The sequence below is a fragment of the Cupressus sempervirens genome, chromosome 10 (genome assembly GCF_028749045.1).
Source record: "Cupressus sempervirens isolate cs-2001-9-10 chromosome 10, ASM2874904v1, whole genome shotgun sequence".
Taxonomy (NCBI): Eukaryota; Viridiplantae; Streptophyta; class Pinopsida; order Cupressales; family Cupressaceae; genus Cupressus; species Cupressus sempervirens.
In genome coordinates this window covers 797,547,152-797,564,756 of record NC_143127.1, presented here as the reverse complement: position 1 = coordinate 797,564,756, position 17,605 = coordinate 797,547,152, and the positions used below count along the sequence as shown (strand labels likewise).

At 34.2% G+C, this 17,605-nt stretch overlaps 1 protein-coding gene across 1 annotated transcript; it reads right to left on the bottom strand.

Moving 5' to 3' along the window:
- Positions 1–256: 256 nt before the first annotated feature.
- LOC149536323 (laccase-4-like) lies at positions 257–3,085 on the bottom strand. Its single transcript, XM_089807747.1, has 6 exons — positions 2,899–3,085; positions 2,603–2,754; positions 2,263–2,507; positions 2,045–2,173; positions 1,003–1,956; positions 257–917 (listed from the first exon to the last, which is right to left on the bottom strand). The coding sequence occupies exons 1-6, from the start codon at positions 3,010–3,012 to the stop codon at positions 784–786; spliced, it is 1,728 nt and encodes a 575-aa protein (XP_089663873.1). The 5' UTR covers positions 3,013–3,085; the 3' UTR covers positions 257–783.
- Between the last annotated feature and the right edge of the window lie 14,520 nt (positions 3,086–17,605).

Below are 17,605 nucleotides of genomic sequence, written 5' to 3'. Positions count from 1 at the left end.
CATGTATTCTTGATCACCAATATAGCTTGAACGTCAAGTTTATTATCAAAGTCATAATTGAACCTCTATAAAAATAAGTTCGTTTATTTAGGCAGGTGGTGGATAAGATATTTTATTGCCTTGACCACCTTTTGTCTCAACTCCAAAGTAAGTCTCTAATCTAAGATGAAGCGAGTAATATAATCCAACGAGCTTATGTTTGTCATTTGCTTGATTTGAACATTCCCAAAACATTGGATGTTCCAACTTTTGAGTATTTGATTAAGAAATCTTTATTTCTTGAAAAAAGATTGCATAGTCGTACTATGTGAAGGTTTCCCTTTGAAACATGAATTAGAGACCAAGATCTGAGGAGAAAAGTGCCACATCCATTAATGTTGAAACTTTAACCTAGGAGTTTTTAGAGTTAGAGACTTTTGAAGAGATCAAGAATATTTTGGAACCTCTCCAATCCGATACTTTTGAACTGGTATTCCATTGATCCCCTATCCAACATGCGTAAATAAAGATTCCATCTAATCTCCAATAAATTTCATCCCCTCCACATCTCTTGTAGTTCCAAGTAAACAAATAATTATTTAGGCCAAGATCAGTATCATTCAAAAGCTTAACATCATCATCGAGGTGCACGCTAGAGGTGTCACGTCTAGGCACACGCCCTCTTATTCCCTCTAGAGAAGTCGAGACACACATTTTCTCATTCTTCTTCGGACTCTATGTTGAACTGGCACAAAATTGGTAGCAGTGAAAGTAAGCACGCGCTGCGCGGTGACGCTGAAGACATCAACAGGAGGGAAGATCTTTGGGCGGAGGAAGAAGGGATTGAGATCTGCCACCGTTTCCATTTTGAACAACCCATGCCATCTTCAACCCCCAACTGGTATGCAGCTCGAGATGACAATGCATGAACCACACTCCTGCAATGCAATTGGGTTGAGCAATGTGACCAAGAAGTAAATGAGAAAAATCGAAGCTAAGCCTACGTAAGGATAGCAGTAGTACCTGGATTATCGGCAAGGAATCTGAGAGCCACCCAACCTCCACTGGGAACTCCAACCGTGTTTCTCTCTGGAGGATCGACCAGATTAAAGTTGGACGGGTCGGTGCTGGCATTGTAGTTTCCCGTACCCTGACCCACTATGAAGAAGTTGAAGCCGTGCAGATGCAGAGGATGGCTCTCGAAGGTCACAATGCTGGTGTCCTGCAATACAAGCTCTACACTGGTGTTGAAAGGAAGCACTTCCACTCTCGTGTCGTTCAGGGTCCGCGTGTTGTTAGGAGGCGTGCCCGTGTAGTTGAAAGGAAATGGCGGGTTGTCAGGGAAAGTGGTGTTATAGACTCCGTTAGACTGACCATAGTAGTGTGCTTGAAGAAGGGCGGTGGTGGGCAGAACGAAGGATATGTTGTTAATAGTGGCTGCAAATTTGGTGTTATTAGGACCTTGGCATGTCTGTCCTTGGGGACAGGGATTTAGCCCAAACCCCACTGTGAATAGGAACTGTCTATCCACCTTCAGAGGAACAGCTGCTGCGGGGAATTTCGGATTGCCCAAACTTCTCATCTTTTGGCTGAAATTAGCAGCAAAGGAGGTATCGTTGGGGGCTGGAAGCGTTGGTTTCATCATGGGAAGAGAGGAGGTATTAGCATTGGAAACATACTCCAAAACTCCAGCGCTGGTCGAGTTATCAAAAGCTGCACTACCCGTAGCGAAAGGGCGGGCAAACATGAGGAACGTGGCATTCTGTGGCTGAGACATAGCTGTCAAGAGGACGTTGGTAGTCTGACCAGGAGTGATCAGAACAACATTGGTTTGGAAAGGCTTCACATACACAGCGTCAGCTTCTACCACAGTCAATGTGTGGTTGGCGATTCCAAAGAACAAGTCATTATTGAGCGCAGCATTAACTAGACGGAGCAGGTATGTTTTCCCAGGGACCACTTTGAGCTTGAATGTATCTGCATTACACATGAATTAAGCATTTGTTACAATTATATACAATATTTATACAAATGAACATTAGCGTTTGTAATTGCCCACCCTCACCGTTGGCGGAGCAGTTATACATAAGCCCAGGGAGTCCGTTAATGGTATACGCATCTGACACATTAGCTTGCGCTCCACTTTGCATTGCTTGATTGATAACAGTCTCAGTGTCTGCATTCCACCACTCGCCTGCAATTCGCAAGTATTTCCATTTTCATATTAAATTTAGCAGTAATAGTGTATAGTGGCAACACATTTATTGTCTTAAGCAAACATACCAAAAACAATAGGCACTTCCTGGTGCGGGCGAGGGAATGGGTAAGAAGCATTCCTTTTGGGGTAAAGGATAATGGGCCCATGTAAGCTTGCTCGCAACCACGAGATGTGGGCATGCCACCACAGTGTTCCTCTCTGCCTTTTGATCATAAATTTGTACACATAACTTTGCCCGGTTTGAATTGGGCACTGAGTGACATAAGCAGGACCATCCGCCCACCCTGATCTAAGCTGCCGAACTCCATGCCTGAGCATTTCATAAGGTGCACCCTCTTATAACTAAGTAATACATCAGCATATAACACTACTTTTATCAAGTGAATAAGGGAGCAGAAGAGATACCAATGTATGCTAACATTGTTTTGAACATTATTTGTTACATTCACAACCACGCGATCCCCTTCTCGAGCAACTATTGCAGGCCCCGGATATTGCCCGTTCACAGTCAAGAGGGCTTTCGTAGTGCAAAGGCGGGTCACATTCGCCATTTGAATCTGTACATGTTTAGAACAACTAAATCAATCATGACATTCCTTGTCAGGAATATTTGAACCTGATCAGAAAGATACAACTTTAAAAGTGAAACCTAAACAATAATCCTGCATTCAACTCATTCCGTAGAAACATATGTAACCCACGTTGAATTTGTAGCGTCGTGTAATCACGGCATGTTTTGCTGATACAAATTGAACACTAGTGAACCACAATGCCAAAAGTGGCAACACTAGGAGCCGGCATTTAGAAGCCTGCATTGCGAGAATCGTACAACAATCTCAGCCTCAACTCGCTGAATGACTACTTGGCAAATTGTTTCGGACCCGACATGTGAGAGTATCTCTCTATCTCTCTATATATAGGTAGAAGGATTAAATAAGCTGTGAGGTCTTTTCGCTTCTGCTGGGTCGGTCCACAATGCTTCATATCTGTAAGGGATTCATCGTTAGCAACTGTCTGTCTTCATTTCCTTGACTTCTTTTGCTTCGCATGTACTCTTCAGCCTTTTGGGTCTTCTAGATAAGGCATGGCTCTTTGGTCTAGGGTGACATCCAAGCAAAACATAAGCACATTGATCAACACATGAATCTTCTTCTCCATTGTCATTAAATCTCGGTACCAAAATCTGTGTTGGTCTACCAACTGCTACTCGTTCTTTTTTAATGTCCATTTTCAAGTTAGCGGGCTCACATCCATTTGGTCACGACTGGTCAAAAATACAATCCTCTCACCTTAATCCAAGCCTCTACTCTCTGTCTTCAAAGCAATTCCCCTCTAGTCGTATGAGGCTCTCACAATTACATTTCTATGCAAATTAAACCGCATTGCTGAATTACAAAGTCACATATTACGGTTTTCCAGGAAGCCTGCGAATTGGATATGTAGGCTGAAATTTGTCCTGTTTGAAATAGTCTACCATCCACACCAGTGGGCTACCGTTCACGGTTCACAGAATAGTTTTTCCATTACCACCTAAATATCAAGTCAGGAGACAGTTTTCAAGATGTAGAGTCGTAATTATTTGGTAACATTACTAGGACTTCGCTGTGGGCAAGGATATTATTCTTTACGCTTCATTTAAGACTGAATTTCTTGCCCTTTCTATTAACATTTTTTTCATGTCTATAAAGCTCAAATTGAAACACGAGTTTAGGTTGCATTTATTAATATGCTCAAGTTTATGACTTGCCTATATTAATAATCGTAATATTATTATTTTTAAAATAATTTGATTGTGCTTCTTTTAAATATTAATTTTGATAATACAAATATATTAATCTTGAATTTGATGAAGGATTGTGAAAATGTCAAATAGCTAATTGATTGAACATGTATATAGTATATCTAAAAATAAAAAATAAATAGTTAATTAATATAACAATTAAATTAAGACATGATATTATCTATTTAAATTCAAGCTATTACAATTCAAAAATGTGTGTTCAAATAGGTCATAATTTTTGTTGTATTTGCCTTTATGTTACGTTGATTTTCTATTCACTTGTCGTTGAATAAAAATAGAAGAAAACGGAAGAAAAATTTTCTCGTAGAAAAATATAATTGAATTCGTCTCTACTATGCTCCTTGTATGCACTCTGCATTTTTCAACATCTACTATTAAAATACTTTTAAGTTTTTAGCTATAATGGTTGCTTGTTGTAAGTTTAATATGTTTACATGGTTTTGAAACTTTAGAGGTTTTCTTCTCAACGTGTCATTATTACCACCATTTCTTCTCCTTGTCTATTATGTTCTCGGACATCCATTTGCCTAATCTCAATAATGTAGCTCGAACCCTAAAATAATTCTCTAATAATTCTTGTTATACTAGTCATCAAATTCAAAATAAACTATTCCTTATGAGTTTTCCTATTATCATAGATTTAAAATTTCCAATCTATATAACTTCTATTCCGCCATCAATATTGAAACACAATAATTAATAGAAGTAAGATCACTGTTACTTACCAATAGTTTGAAACCAAACATACTCTCATATAAATAGTCCAGCCTTTTTTCTTGCAAAAATTAACTTTTGAACTTATTAGAGTGATGACTAACTCTAGCACAAAAAAACACTTGGTCACACATGAGATACTTTTGACCTAAAGATTTGAACCAGTGAGGTAAAAATTAGGGGGATTCAATCCTGTTTAGATAGATTAAAGCTCAAACTCATGAGTGAATTAGATTAGTGTAGGCACAAGGTAATAATCACAATGCTGCAATAGGAGTTTAAACCTTTGTGGGAACAATATGGTTATTTCCACTCAATCGGTTGGTAAAGTATATAAAACTCTAGGTTGTACTAAGCTATTCAAAACTAGGGCCTAATCTTAGTGCATGTTGACTTTATTTTTTGGAAGTTTATTTAAACAATATTACACCTTTTAATGAAAATTGTGCAAAGAGGAGTGAGGATTAGGGAAATTATACCCTATATTAATGGAAAAAATGCATAATCACTGTGATGTAAAATATGACACAACTAAATAGCGTGGGAACAAGATAAAGGAGAGGAATTGGGAACTAGGGATATATAGTGCAAACTTTCATTTCTAGTAAAGGAAAATATAGAAGTTTTAAATTCTATGGCTAGAGAAATGAATTGGAGGTCATTAATTTGGTGCAACTAATGTTAGAAGGGAAAAAAAAAAACAAGGAAATAAGGTGGATGACTTATAAGGATTATTGATTTATTTTCACACATACTTAATGCCTTTTGGTTAAAATGGTATGAGTAATCCTATTTAAGCATTTGTTTGACAAGGAGGAAGGAAAATGAGAAGTAGGGTGACGAAAAATACTAAAAGCCCATTATTAAGATACATTAAGGAAAATTGAATTTATAAATCAGGAAAATGCTAAAGGAGAGAAAGAATGAAAAAGAGGAAGTCGAGACTAATAATGGCTCATGGATTAGTCTTAAAGATTGGAAATGCATGATTACATAAAATATTAAAACTCTAGTGCCAAATGTAAAGACCACAAGAAGAGTGCAAGATTGACTAAAGCCATGGTAAAATACCTAGGATGCAAGAAGTCTAAAATACTAAAATTGTTCAATAAGGTCCAAAAATAATGTAACTGTGAGATTTCAAGAAATATAGGGGTATAATCTTACCAAGCTAGAAATTATAAGCTCAATAAAGAATAAAAATAACACATTCATCCCTAACACTTAGAAAGATGATATACATTGTTTTCTTAATTTTAACAAAATGCCTTGAGATTTATATCAATAATATGAATACTAATTTATAGAATTGAAAATAAGAGAAAAAATTCAAACAAGGTATTTAAAAGAGAGAAAAATATATTTATGGAGCAACATGGTGTGTTTGGCAATATGGACTAAAAGGTAATTGTCAAGCAAATAAAAATGTTGGTATGACAAACCATCATGGAGAAATCATGAGCCACATAAGCAGCATGGATGTGAAGAGAAAAGATACTCGTGACTATCACATCATGAATTATTTATATTGGACATGATATTACATGTATCGATGATGGTTTTCTTTTTCATATTGAGGACATACGAAATAATTCAAATTTGAATTCTTTCCAGTAGTGCAAACCATGCAAGTCATCGAACATGTGTGACTTACGTTCGTATAAGGTACATCTCACAAGAGTGGTGCAAGATAGTGATAGGGTGTACAAGGTAGGCATAGGCTAGAAATTTTGAATTTCAATGCTCGAACTAGGATTTACAACTGAGTGCTTAAATATGGTATAAATGACTTTTATTTCAAAACAAACTTATATTGAAAAATACAAAAGAACGAAGCAAAAAATTAAAGCTAAATATGATATCTCAAGGTGAAAGTGGAAAAGAAAGAGTCAATAACAGTGCGTGAGAAGAAAGTGTGTTTAAAGAGAGCCAATGTTACAATCAACATAGGGAAGGAGCATGCTAAAGCTATCAGAGCCAAGGACATATAAATTGTGTCCAATGTTCAAAGCCAAGGGAGATTAGAGAAAGGTACAAATAGGTTTGAGTGTATCCAAGTAATCTATATCAAGCTAAATCAAAAAGACATAACTTTCTCTAGATCAAAATATCTATTATTTTCTATATAATCACTACAACAATAAGTCTCATTGAGGGAAAACTTTGACAAGTTCATTGTAATTGAATACTCTAATAGGGTGACACATTAGTTTGTGATCCAAATTCTTGTAACCAAGATTATCCTAATTGGGCAAGACTCTCACAAGTCTTAACTAAATCCCTTAACTGGGTGACTCTTGACAGTGTCCTTGTAATCTTCTCATAGATATAAGCTCTTATGCAGGCACACTTTAAGAGAGTGAAAATGTTGTGGGGGTCATCTCACATAGTATATTTTTTACCCTTGTTAGGTTTCTATGAAATAATACTTGTGGTATGTGATGCTACATTTTTCTTAAGTGTTTTTTCTATAGTTTAACTGGTTGAGTTATAGGTATCATTAAATATGGACCAATGTATGGGAAAGAACGGTAAAAGAATTTGAAGTTACGTAGAATATGTTGATTCACCCATCTTCTTCGTATAATTACCTATGTCTGGACCAATAACTACTTTAACAATTTATATTTTACACATAGAGATATAAGCTAAAATTAAATAACACATTAAAGCCTATTTTTTCCATGGAAACCCAAGATGGGAGAAACTACATCGAGAGGGTTATCTCTCAAGCATTAGGTAGCTATTTGAAATAATGCAAAGGTGGGACAATATCTTAAGGCTCGCTACTTGGATGGCTTATCAATTGGAGTACAAAATAATACAAAAATATTTATTCAAAAAGTGAACCATGTGGCATCCACCACTAATGCACATATAGGATTTTTGTGTTTAACACAACAATTCAAATTGTCACTAACATAATCTAAAAAAATAATTCTATGGAGATTATATATCATACATCACATATATCACCTTCATATGTGTGTATATTACAAAGTAGAAGTCCTCTTTGTTGTATACAATACATGAATGGAAACAATACTCAATTCGGTTCATCATCAAAATGTGTAACCAAAAACTGATTCTCAATAGATCCAAAGATATAAAATAAGGAAGTATGTAGATCATTTAATCACACAAATGATTATAGGTCATGTTTGTGATTATTACACTTGTTTTTAGACACTGATAATAGAAAAAGTTGATACATAACTATTGTAGCCAATATTGATATTGAATACGAATAATATGCTAATCTTGACTCTTGGCATCAATAAAAACACCAAAATGTCCCTCCTTAGTTGATTCGAATCAACTTTGCAAACCAAGGATGTATGGAGTATTAGGGCTTAAAAATTCCAAAAATATGAACAAAGCCTTACTTACTAAGCTGATCTAGATGATGTTATAATATTATAAAGAGTGGAATAAGATTATGAGGGCTAAGTGTTTGGCTAATGTACCCTTCTAACTTGTCTTCTCAAAAAATCCTTCTAATGGTACATCTGCTTTATGGAAACACTTAATAAAAGTCAAAGTTATCATTACGAGATGATGAAATAAAATTATTGGGAATGGAAGAAGCACCGTTTTTCGGAATGACTCCTAGGCTTATGATGTTGGAATCTCCAAGAGTTGTTAGTCAACTAGGACATTGAGAATTGGTTAACAATAACAATAGGTTTCAAAGTAGAAAATTACATTGTTTTGAGAAATGGAAAGGCTAAATGGATTGATATGGAATCACTTTGGTTGAGACAAAGAGAAGCAAGGATAATTTCTCACATTAGAAGAGAAGAAGTCTACACTTTATTAGGAAGGCTCCCTAACCCTTCCCTTTTTAGGATAATGCAAGATGACAAATGGATATGGAAATAATAGTAATGGTCTTTTCTCAGTTGAATCTTCTTAGGAAACGATGGAAACTAAGGGGGGAATTCTAACTTATGGAAAGAGGTATTGATCTCTATCCTTTCTCCTAAAATTAATTGCTTTTGGTAAGTTGTTTCTTATGGAAAAATCTTGACTTTAGACAACCTAATTAAAAGAGAGTTTAGTTTCGCTAGAATATGCGTTTTATGTGAGAAGGATATTGAAACTATTAACCATTTCTTTATCCACCATCCCTTCACTAAAGACCTCTCATTTCTTGTGTTGCAAGAAACTAGGATCTATATAGAGATGTCGAGATCCATTGAATTCCTCATTACCCAATGGGTAAGGTTTCTAAACTCGATCCTATCCTAAATAATTGATGGCTTCTCATTTCCTCCACTATAGCTTTCTCTATATGGAAAGAAAGAAATAATATAATTTTTACAGAAGGGAGAAAGGAAGTCCTACCTTTATTCTTTATTACTAAGAGAATCATAAGGGAGAGCATCACTAATGCCAGCTTCCCTAAAGGGTTATACTTTCCTGGGTTAACTGACCTTAGATTAAAACAAAATTGGAATATCACACAAAGTCTGATTAATCTAAACTGGATTAATATATGGAAAAGAAATCAAATAAAATGGAAGCCTCCAAAGACAGATTGGTTAAAGTGAAATGTTGACGACTACTCCAAAGGTAATATGGGCCTAGCAAGGGCAAGAGGTGTCATAAGAAAAATAAGTGGTCTTATTATCTTGGGGTGTGCCACGAACTAAAGAATTAACTCTAATAACTATGCAGAAGGTGTCACTATGCGGTATGAAGTTAAAATCCTATAGGATTATGGAGCGAAAAATATAGAGTTGGAAGGAGATTCAAAACCCATAATCTATATTCTTGTTTAAAAAAGCTAGATGTCCATTGTGAATTCAAAGTCTAATTGATGACTACAAGACACAAATCCAATCCTTCAATTAAGTTAAGTTAAATCTTACCTTAAGAGAATGAAATGAAGCCATGGATTTCATGGTGAATTGGCATTTTTAATTTACAAAATTAGAAACATGTTTCAGACTCTGAATGTCCGGAGAAGTAAAAAACCATAGTGATGAATGATCAAAGAAAAGTGTATATCTAAAAAGTTATTTTACGGAAAGGAGGAATCTTTTTCCATAATTAGCGGTATTAAGGAGGAAAAAATAATGATTGTCCTCTGTGTTTCTTTTATATTCTCATGAAAGAGGAAAACTATGAGAAGGATTAAGAAAGAGTGGAGGGATAAAGCTGTTGACAATTATTATTTATTAAATAAAAAATTCTATAAAGCATACAAGGCCAATTATAGCGGAGATATCCATTGTATTTTAATCCTAAAACTTTATGGTCACATTATTAAAAGAAGGTAGACTATGATACATATTATTGATAATACTTCCAAAGCCAAGGAAATCATGGTGAAACATCGTAAGTACAACCACTAGTTAACGAATGGGGATTATAGAGTAATATTTTCTAATGATTGTTGTCATTTCAATATTCTAAAAGATACTATTTTTAAAATTGAGGTTTTCTTGAGATATGGTGTAGCTTCTACGAGAAGTACTTTGCTTCTTATTTACACTTGGGAAGTTATTATTTTTATCAACTCTCATTTTTCTCTTCATCTCTTTGCTATCCTTATTCCTGGTAGTTTTTTTCTTTAAAAGTTCAGAGGAGGGACTTTAAAATGCAGAAAGACATTGTGAGTCAAGGAACATTCAAGTTTAATATCGATGAATCCAAATCTTTTAAAAGGGTGTATATAATGGGGGGATCCTCCAAAATGATTTGAACCTAGAAGTTATAATGATATGCTGCAGTATGAAGAAATTTGGAAGTACTTTGTTAGGGAAAAGCTTAGAAGCTACATTCAGGTGATGAAATAACATAATATTATGCCATATGCTAAGTTTAAAAAATTTTGGTACACATGAGAGGTTACCATCGAAAGAGTAAAGTTTGTGGTGACCACCTAGCTTATTGGTGAGGTGACTAGTCTAGTTTGCGAAGGAGAGAAGATAGAAAGGAAAGGAACGAAAGATTACAGAAAATTCAAGTACAACTTTTTTGAAGGAATTGAGGAGGTGGTCTGGATTAAGTTGAGTAATGAGTATGAGTTTGCTTCTCTTCCTTGTCCCTTTATCATTTATGTCTTTGGGTTATGTACTAGTTTACTCTAGAAGGGTGGCATACCATTTATCATGATTACCACTTTTCACACCTCAATATGTTAAGGCATAATGAAAAGATAAACATCCCTTTCTTTTTGTTTTCTTTACTGGATAATTATATTAAAAATAGGGATAATCTACCTATACCCCAGGGTTTAATTTTTTCTCTTTACCACCATGTGTTCTGCCAAAATCCTGAGTTTGGTAGGTGTTTCACTAGTAAAGAGTGCTATACAGAACCCCTAGAATACCCCTGAAGTTCTATTGTCATTGAGGAAATTGAAATTTACTATGATCAATTTTCCCCTCTAGATGAACTTTGTTTTTTAGGAAACCCTAAGAAAAAAATGAAAAATCCAAAGAGTAAAATAAAATCCCTTCAAGAATCCCTTCTGCTAGAAACTTTACCTAAATGTAAAGATGCCACTAAGTCTAGTCCTGAGGGAACCCCTAAGAAAAAAAAAGTGCCCAAAGATGTTATTGAGGTGGACAACTAGGATTATGAAGGTTCTAAAGGGGATGTCAAAGACTAAAGGCTCACGGCCACCATATTTAATCAAGCTTTGGGGAAAGGAGGTCGACGAAAATTAATAGTAAAAAAGGTAAGAACTACAAAGAAGAGAGAAAAGAGGAGACCTAGGAACAAATGAGGACACTTATGATATAGAAGTTGAAGAAACTCCTAAAAGATATGAAAATAGTGCTATGGTGGAGGAGTATGAGGCTGAGGTAGATGGTGAAGATTCAGAGAAGGTTGAACAAGAGTCTCAAGAAGCGCACATTGAGGATGTTATATGACCTAATACCAAAGCCCCAAATGTTGATATTGCTACTAAAACAGAAACTAAAGCCCAAGAGATGACCACTACTAAAGATTAAAACATGGTTTAAAATATGAAAAAGGACCTGGAAAGCTCTTAAATAATAATTATTAATTTAAATAAATATAATTACACCTAAATTAGAACTAAAAGTTTAGGTTAATTCTTTTGGATCCCTTGGTGGGCCATTACAATGATCATACATTGCTGGTCCATATTGTGCTAAGTTCTCTGGCTTCTTGATCTTGGTGTCATTTTTTTGTAATGCAAATTCTTACATGGTATCAGAGCTATACCAAATTCTTACATAAATGGTATTTCAAAGAGTTGATCCACCTAAAGAAAATAGGGACTATGGAAGAATTTTCTCGTAAGTTCCTATCATTATCAATTATAATTCCTCATATTTTGTAGAAAAGGGTCACCTAGACATTCATAGAAGGACTAATAATCTCCACTAAAATTTCAATGAAATACCTTAGTTTTTTTTTGGAGGAATTCATTAAAAAGGGTAGGGAAATTGAATCAAATTACCCATAGGAAAAAAATATGTTGAATAAGATACAACATAGATGTGAGGAATCAAGGAAATATGATAAGCAATGGAAATGTTTTGTCTAAAAAGAACAATGGCATTTAGAACATCAATTTCAGAGGAGAGATGAAATAAATAGAAAAGGCATATGATTAAGATGTAAAGCACCATGAGAACGAGGACGCAAGTGCAAGTAAATGATTCAACAAAGGGGAAATCTTTCAACAATAGGACATTTTGTGAAAAAAGAAGAAGGGGAAATGATTCAAGTAATTATAAGAGACATAGTAGTGAACTCTAAAATTTATGGTGAGGAAATGACTGTGGCAAGAAATTAAGATCCTTTAGGAGAGTGGCACTTCAATAAAGTCATAATGGAGTTTGAATCTAAGCTCATTGCTAATGTCCTCCTTGTTGACATGAATAACACTTGGAAAAATTGAACTCTTATGGAGGACTTCCAAATAAGACTTCCAAATAAGGCTTTCAATGTTAAGGAAGGTTAAGATTAGATACACACTAAGGGAAGGTAATCAAGCTGCACATTTTGAAACAAATTGGTGCCTTGGTTACCCTAAATTAAGATATGTTATATTTATGGACTGCCCTAAGAAACTTCAAATCATTTCTATTAATAAAAATATTTAGATCTTTTACCTCAAGCATGACAAAAGGCGGGTTGATCTCTTATCTTTTTCTATGAAATATTATGAAAGTATTTAAGTTATATATGGCGTTAGGAAAAAAATTTGCCTTCGATTAATTATAAGAGATGCAATTTTAAAAAGAATGAGGGAAAGATGATTCTAAAGGGACTGAAAATATTTTGTTGAATGACATTATGGCTTCTTATAAATGTAGAATGTGTATCCAAAAAGAAAACCATACTTCTAAGTTTGGATATCTATTATTTCCTCTAAAGAGGCCATAATTTTATAGTATTGCATTAATGATGAGATTTTTGAGACATTTGATATGTGTAAGAGAGAAGGAAAGTGAAATTTTTAATGAAAAGGATAATTTCCTTAAATAGAGCCAAATGTATGAATGAAGCTAGCATAGATATATATAATTTCATTCAACACAAGAACATCCATTTCTTAGAGAAGTTTTAATAATGCTGAATTTTAATAATCGTAAATTGCGGTAGAACCTAGAAATATGCGATTATTAAAAAAATGGTGGCCTAAGTTTCTACATTTATGCCATCAGAGGTTTAAATAAAAAATAATCTTTGGGATTTGTGAATTCCTGGCACTAGGGCACAATCATGATTGGTAGCATCCAATTTATGGTTACCCCATAATTAATTCCTAAAGCTATTGGCCTAAAGTGAGAACAATCCTATTTAGAACATAAGATCTAGTTGAGATACAAACTTTATAGGAAAAAAATCTTCAACAAAAAGGATAACGTATAAATTATCAAGTTCAAAAATGGGTATAACAGATTCAATTTGCGTCCCCCCTTTTCTATTGTCTATCGACATGTATTAAAATATTTTACCTATGGAGGGATTTTCAATCCTTACCATTCTTACCATTTTCCTTTGCTAAATATCTTGTGTAATAGGGAAAAGATAAATGCATTTTTCTTTCTATTGTCTTCCTTAAGAAGTCGTATTTCTAGTGCAGATAATCTCCCACTCCACCAAGGGTTGATTTGAGTACTTTATCATCATATTTTCTCCCATGCCCTGCCTTTGTTAGACGTATGACCTCTAGGAAATTGGATTTTGGTTCCAGTTCCTTTGATAAAATCAAAGAAATCAACTGTTCTCCCTTGAAGGATAAACCCACAACTCAAAATGTTAGCAAAGTAGAACCTAACTACTTTTCTCAAAAGGGTAGGTGTGTGGAACCTTCAAGCCCTAACAATGAAAACCCTAAAGATCTTTCCCTTGAGGAGCCCCTTGTGGATGAAACCTTGTCCAAAAGAAAGATTTTTCCTCAGAAAATTAGCCAAGGCCCTACCCATAAATGCATCCAAATTCATAGAGAAACAGTAGACGTAGAGAAACATGGGTTTGAGAAAGAGGCTATCAAACAAGATATCACTAGTTTATTAAGGGAGAACTAAGAATCAATCTCAGCAAAAAAAATGTCTAAATGCATACAGTAGAAGAAATGATTAAATATGAGGGGGAAAATAGAAAAGACATGAAAATTGTAGAAGAAAGAAAAAAAATTATGAGAACCCAAAACTAGGATATTTGATAAAAGTAAGGATATGGATTCTAAATATGAAGACTATGTCGAATATGTGGAGGATATCTATGATGACAAGAAGGAATAAACATATATGGAAGAACAGGAGGTACATATTGTGGTGGATTTGGGAGTGGTCACCCCATATTAGATTAACTCCACCAAGGATGAGGTCAAAAATTAGGGCAATCTCAATAACAATTTAGAGGAGCTAGATTAAATTAAATTGTGCATTAATATGATCTTAGACCCTCTACTGAATTCAACACAACATTCTCGAGAAAAAATTTCTTGGTGTCATCACTAGAAAGAGCAAGATGAAAAAGGAAAGGAAAGAAAGCAAGGAAAACAAGGAAAAGGAACAAGAAGTGGGAGATACCACTGATTATTAGAATGAGCTCTATCAAATAGAAAAGGAATAGAATGTTATGAAGAAGCCTTGATAGTTATAAATTGTTATTTGGATTTTATTTATTTTTGGTTACCTCTAGTTTTAGAGGTTTTATGTTGTTAAGGATACTCTAAACTTAAATATTTTTATGTTTGGTAACTACTACATAAATGTCTTTTGCTGGCTAAACATTATGATTCCTAATTTTTGGCCTCATTAATATTTAAGCAAGTTGTTAAGTAGGCTTAGATCTATGGATAAATGCAAGAAGTTAAGTACTCAAACTGTGGAAGTCTTGGAGGAAAAAATTTTGTAGCTAAAAATGAGTACTTGTTTATTAAAAAATGGGTACTCACTTTAGGTATAGATGCCCAATCCTAAATTCAAAAAATGGGTACACATTTGTTTTCAAAATGGGTTCATGTTTCAAAATGGGTACCCATTTCTAAAAAAGTTAAAATATTAATTTTGGTCACCTAAAATATCACTATTCACCACTTTTAGAAATGGGTAATTGATTTTAAACTTGTAACCATTTATTAAAATTTGAATTTCTCAAGCCATGGGTTGCATTCAGTTTTGTCTTGGGATAGGCTTGGTAGGACCAAGCCTATGTGTGTGCCAGAAACAAATTGGCTAAGGTACATGAACATGGAATTTCTACCTTGCGACAAATTTTTGGTGGATTTTTCAAATAATTTTTTTGATTAAAGAAATACTCATCATAATAGTCTTTCTCTAGAGTCTAAAAATATAAATTGTATAGTTATAGGATTAAGCTTATTATTTTTACAATATTTATCAAGCCAAATTGACACCTAGAATTCAAATAGAATGGTTAACTAAAATGTCAATAAGATTTTAAATTTTTTTTTTTGAAAAATATTTTATATGTTGTCAAACTACATAGAATGTACAAGTCAATATAAAAAAACAAGAAAATTAGAAAAAGGAGAATGTTTTATCACATTATGGTGATTGCACACTATAGGTTTTTAAAATCCACTTTATGGTCGAATACAAATTTATAATTTTAAAAAAATATATTTGATAATAAAAAAAATTAAGGAAACACAATCTCATCAAAATTTGGTGTGTTAGGTACCTTTTCCCAAATAGAATCACAAAAATCATTTTTTTGCTGTAGAAAGGGTGGTTATACACATGCGGTATGATCTTGAATATGTTTTTTGGAAAAGTTGTTTTTCAACATGCCCACCAAAATGTAATTTATACCATGTTGGTATTCAAAATAAATTCATTTTTGAAAACTATACTCTGAGCACTATATTTTCTGTTAGTGGAGTTTATCAAGATTCAATCATAATGTGCCTCAAATTTGGAGATTAAGCTATAGGAAATTTTAAAAATAGTAAAAACACTTCCACTTTTTGTCCAAAAGTGAGACTCAACTTCTTTTACCCATTCCTCTGATATCGTTTAATATAAATTATTATCTATTTATATATCAAAGGGTCATAGTTTAGTTTAAGTGCTATTCTCTTTGTTATTTTATTAAATTTTACTCTAGGTATGGGATACTTTTGTGGTTTATGATACGCTAACATGATCCTCAATTGTCATTGCCTAATGTAGTGCTACTATTCTATAATATGTGGTTCTATGGGTTTTGGGCCCTTTATATTGAGATGTCAAGGCTAATTAGACTCAAAGGTTTATTCGATGTGGTTTCCCCCCAGATTATTTCTACAAGCGTTTAGGGGTAGCACCCCCAAGATGGGGTCAAGGGGTTGTGCTCCCTATCGCAGTACAGGGTGGGGCCTGGGGTGCCTATTCAAAAGGTCTAGCAATTCATAGCATGTTGATCTAGTGGTGTGATACCTTGGTTCAATGAGGTAATTTTTTCCACCTGTTGTCCCCCTGAGCACCAATTCTAGAGAGGCTACAATGTTGCACTAGCTAGGAACCATGTCCTGACACCCTTCCATTTGTATCTTAGGAATTTTCTTATTTCTTTTTAATATTTTCCTCTAGTATGAGATGTTTTTACATGTTTCTCTTTTTGTATTATCGTTGTTACCCTTGTATTTTTCCAATGTCACTTCTTGTGAGGGTTTCCTATGTTATTTCATTGTATGTGGTTGAACTTGCCATGGGGTTAAATATTATCTCCTAGATTGATGGAATGGGCTTCAAGGTTCTAATTGGTTTGTTGAATTATTTTTATCCATCAAGGATTTTTCTATGATCCTTAAAAGAACATGCTATGTTTCCTCTTGCAGCTTCAAGTTCATGTGGTCAGATGGTTTTATGGTTCATAGTGTCGTATTATGTATCTTCTCCATAATGTTTCATGATTATGTTCTTGCATTGATGTGTCCATAATTCGGAAAAGATGTTTTTCAGCATGCCCACCAAAATGTAATTTATACCATGTTGGTATTCAATATAAATTCATTTTTGAAAACTATACTCTGAGCACTATATTTTATGTTAGTAGAGTTTATCAAGATTCAATCATAATGTGCCTCAAATTTGGAGATTAAGTTATAGGAAATTTTAAAAATAGTAAAAACGCTTCCACTTTTTGCTGAAAAGTGAGACTCAACTTCTTTTACCCGCTCCTATGATATCATTTAATAGTTTATTATGTATTTATACTGCGAAGGGTGATAGTTTGGTTTAAGTGTTATTCTCTTTGTTATTTTATTAAATTTTACTCTAGCTATGGGATACTTTTCTAGCTTATGATGCATTAACATGATCCTTAGTTGTCAATGCCCAATGTAGTGCTACTATTCTATAATATGTGGTTCTATGAGTTTGGGGCCCTTTATATTGAGATGTCGAGGCTAATTAGACTCAAAGGTTTATTCAATGTGGTTTCCC

Excerpts from the sequence above, each read along its gene's own strand:
- LOC149536323 (XM_089807747.1), bottom strand. The coding sequence starts at position 3,012 with ATGCAGGCTTCTAAATGCCGGCTCCTAGTGTTGCCACTTTTGGCATTG. Across the intron at positions 2,755-2,898 it reads CACGACGCTACAAATTCAAC|ATTCAAATGGCGAATGTGAC; the intron begins GTGGGTTACATA and ends AAACATGTACAG. Across the intron at positions 2,508-2,602 it reads AACAATGTTAGCATACATTG|GCATGGAGTTCGGCAGCTTA; the intron begins GTATCTCTTCTG and ends TGAAATGCTCAG.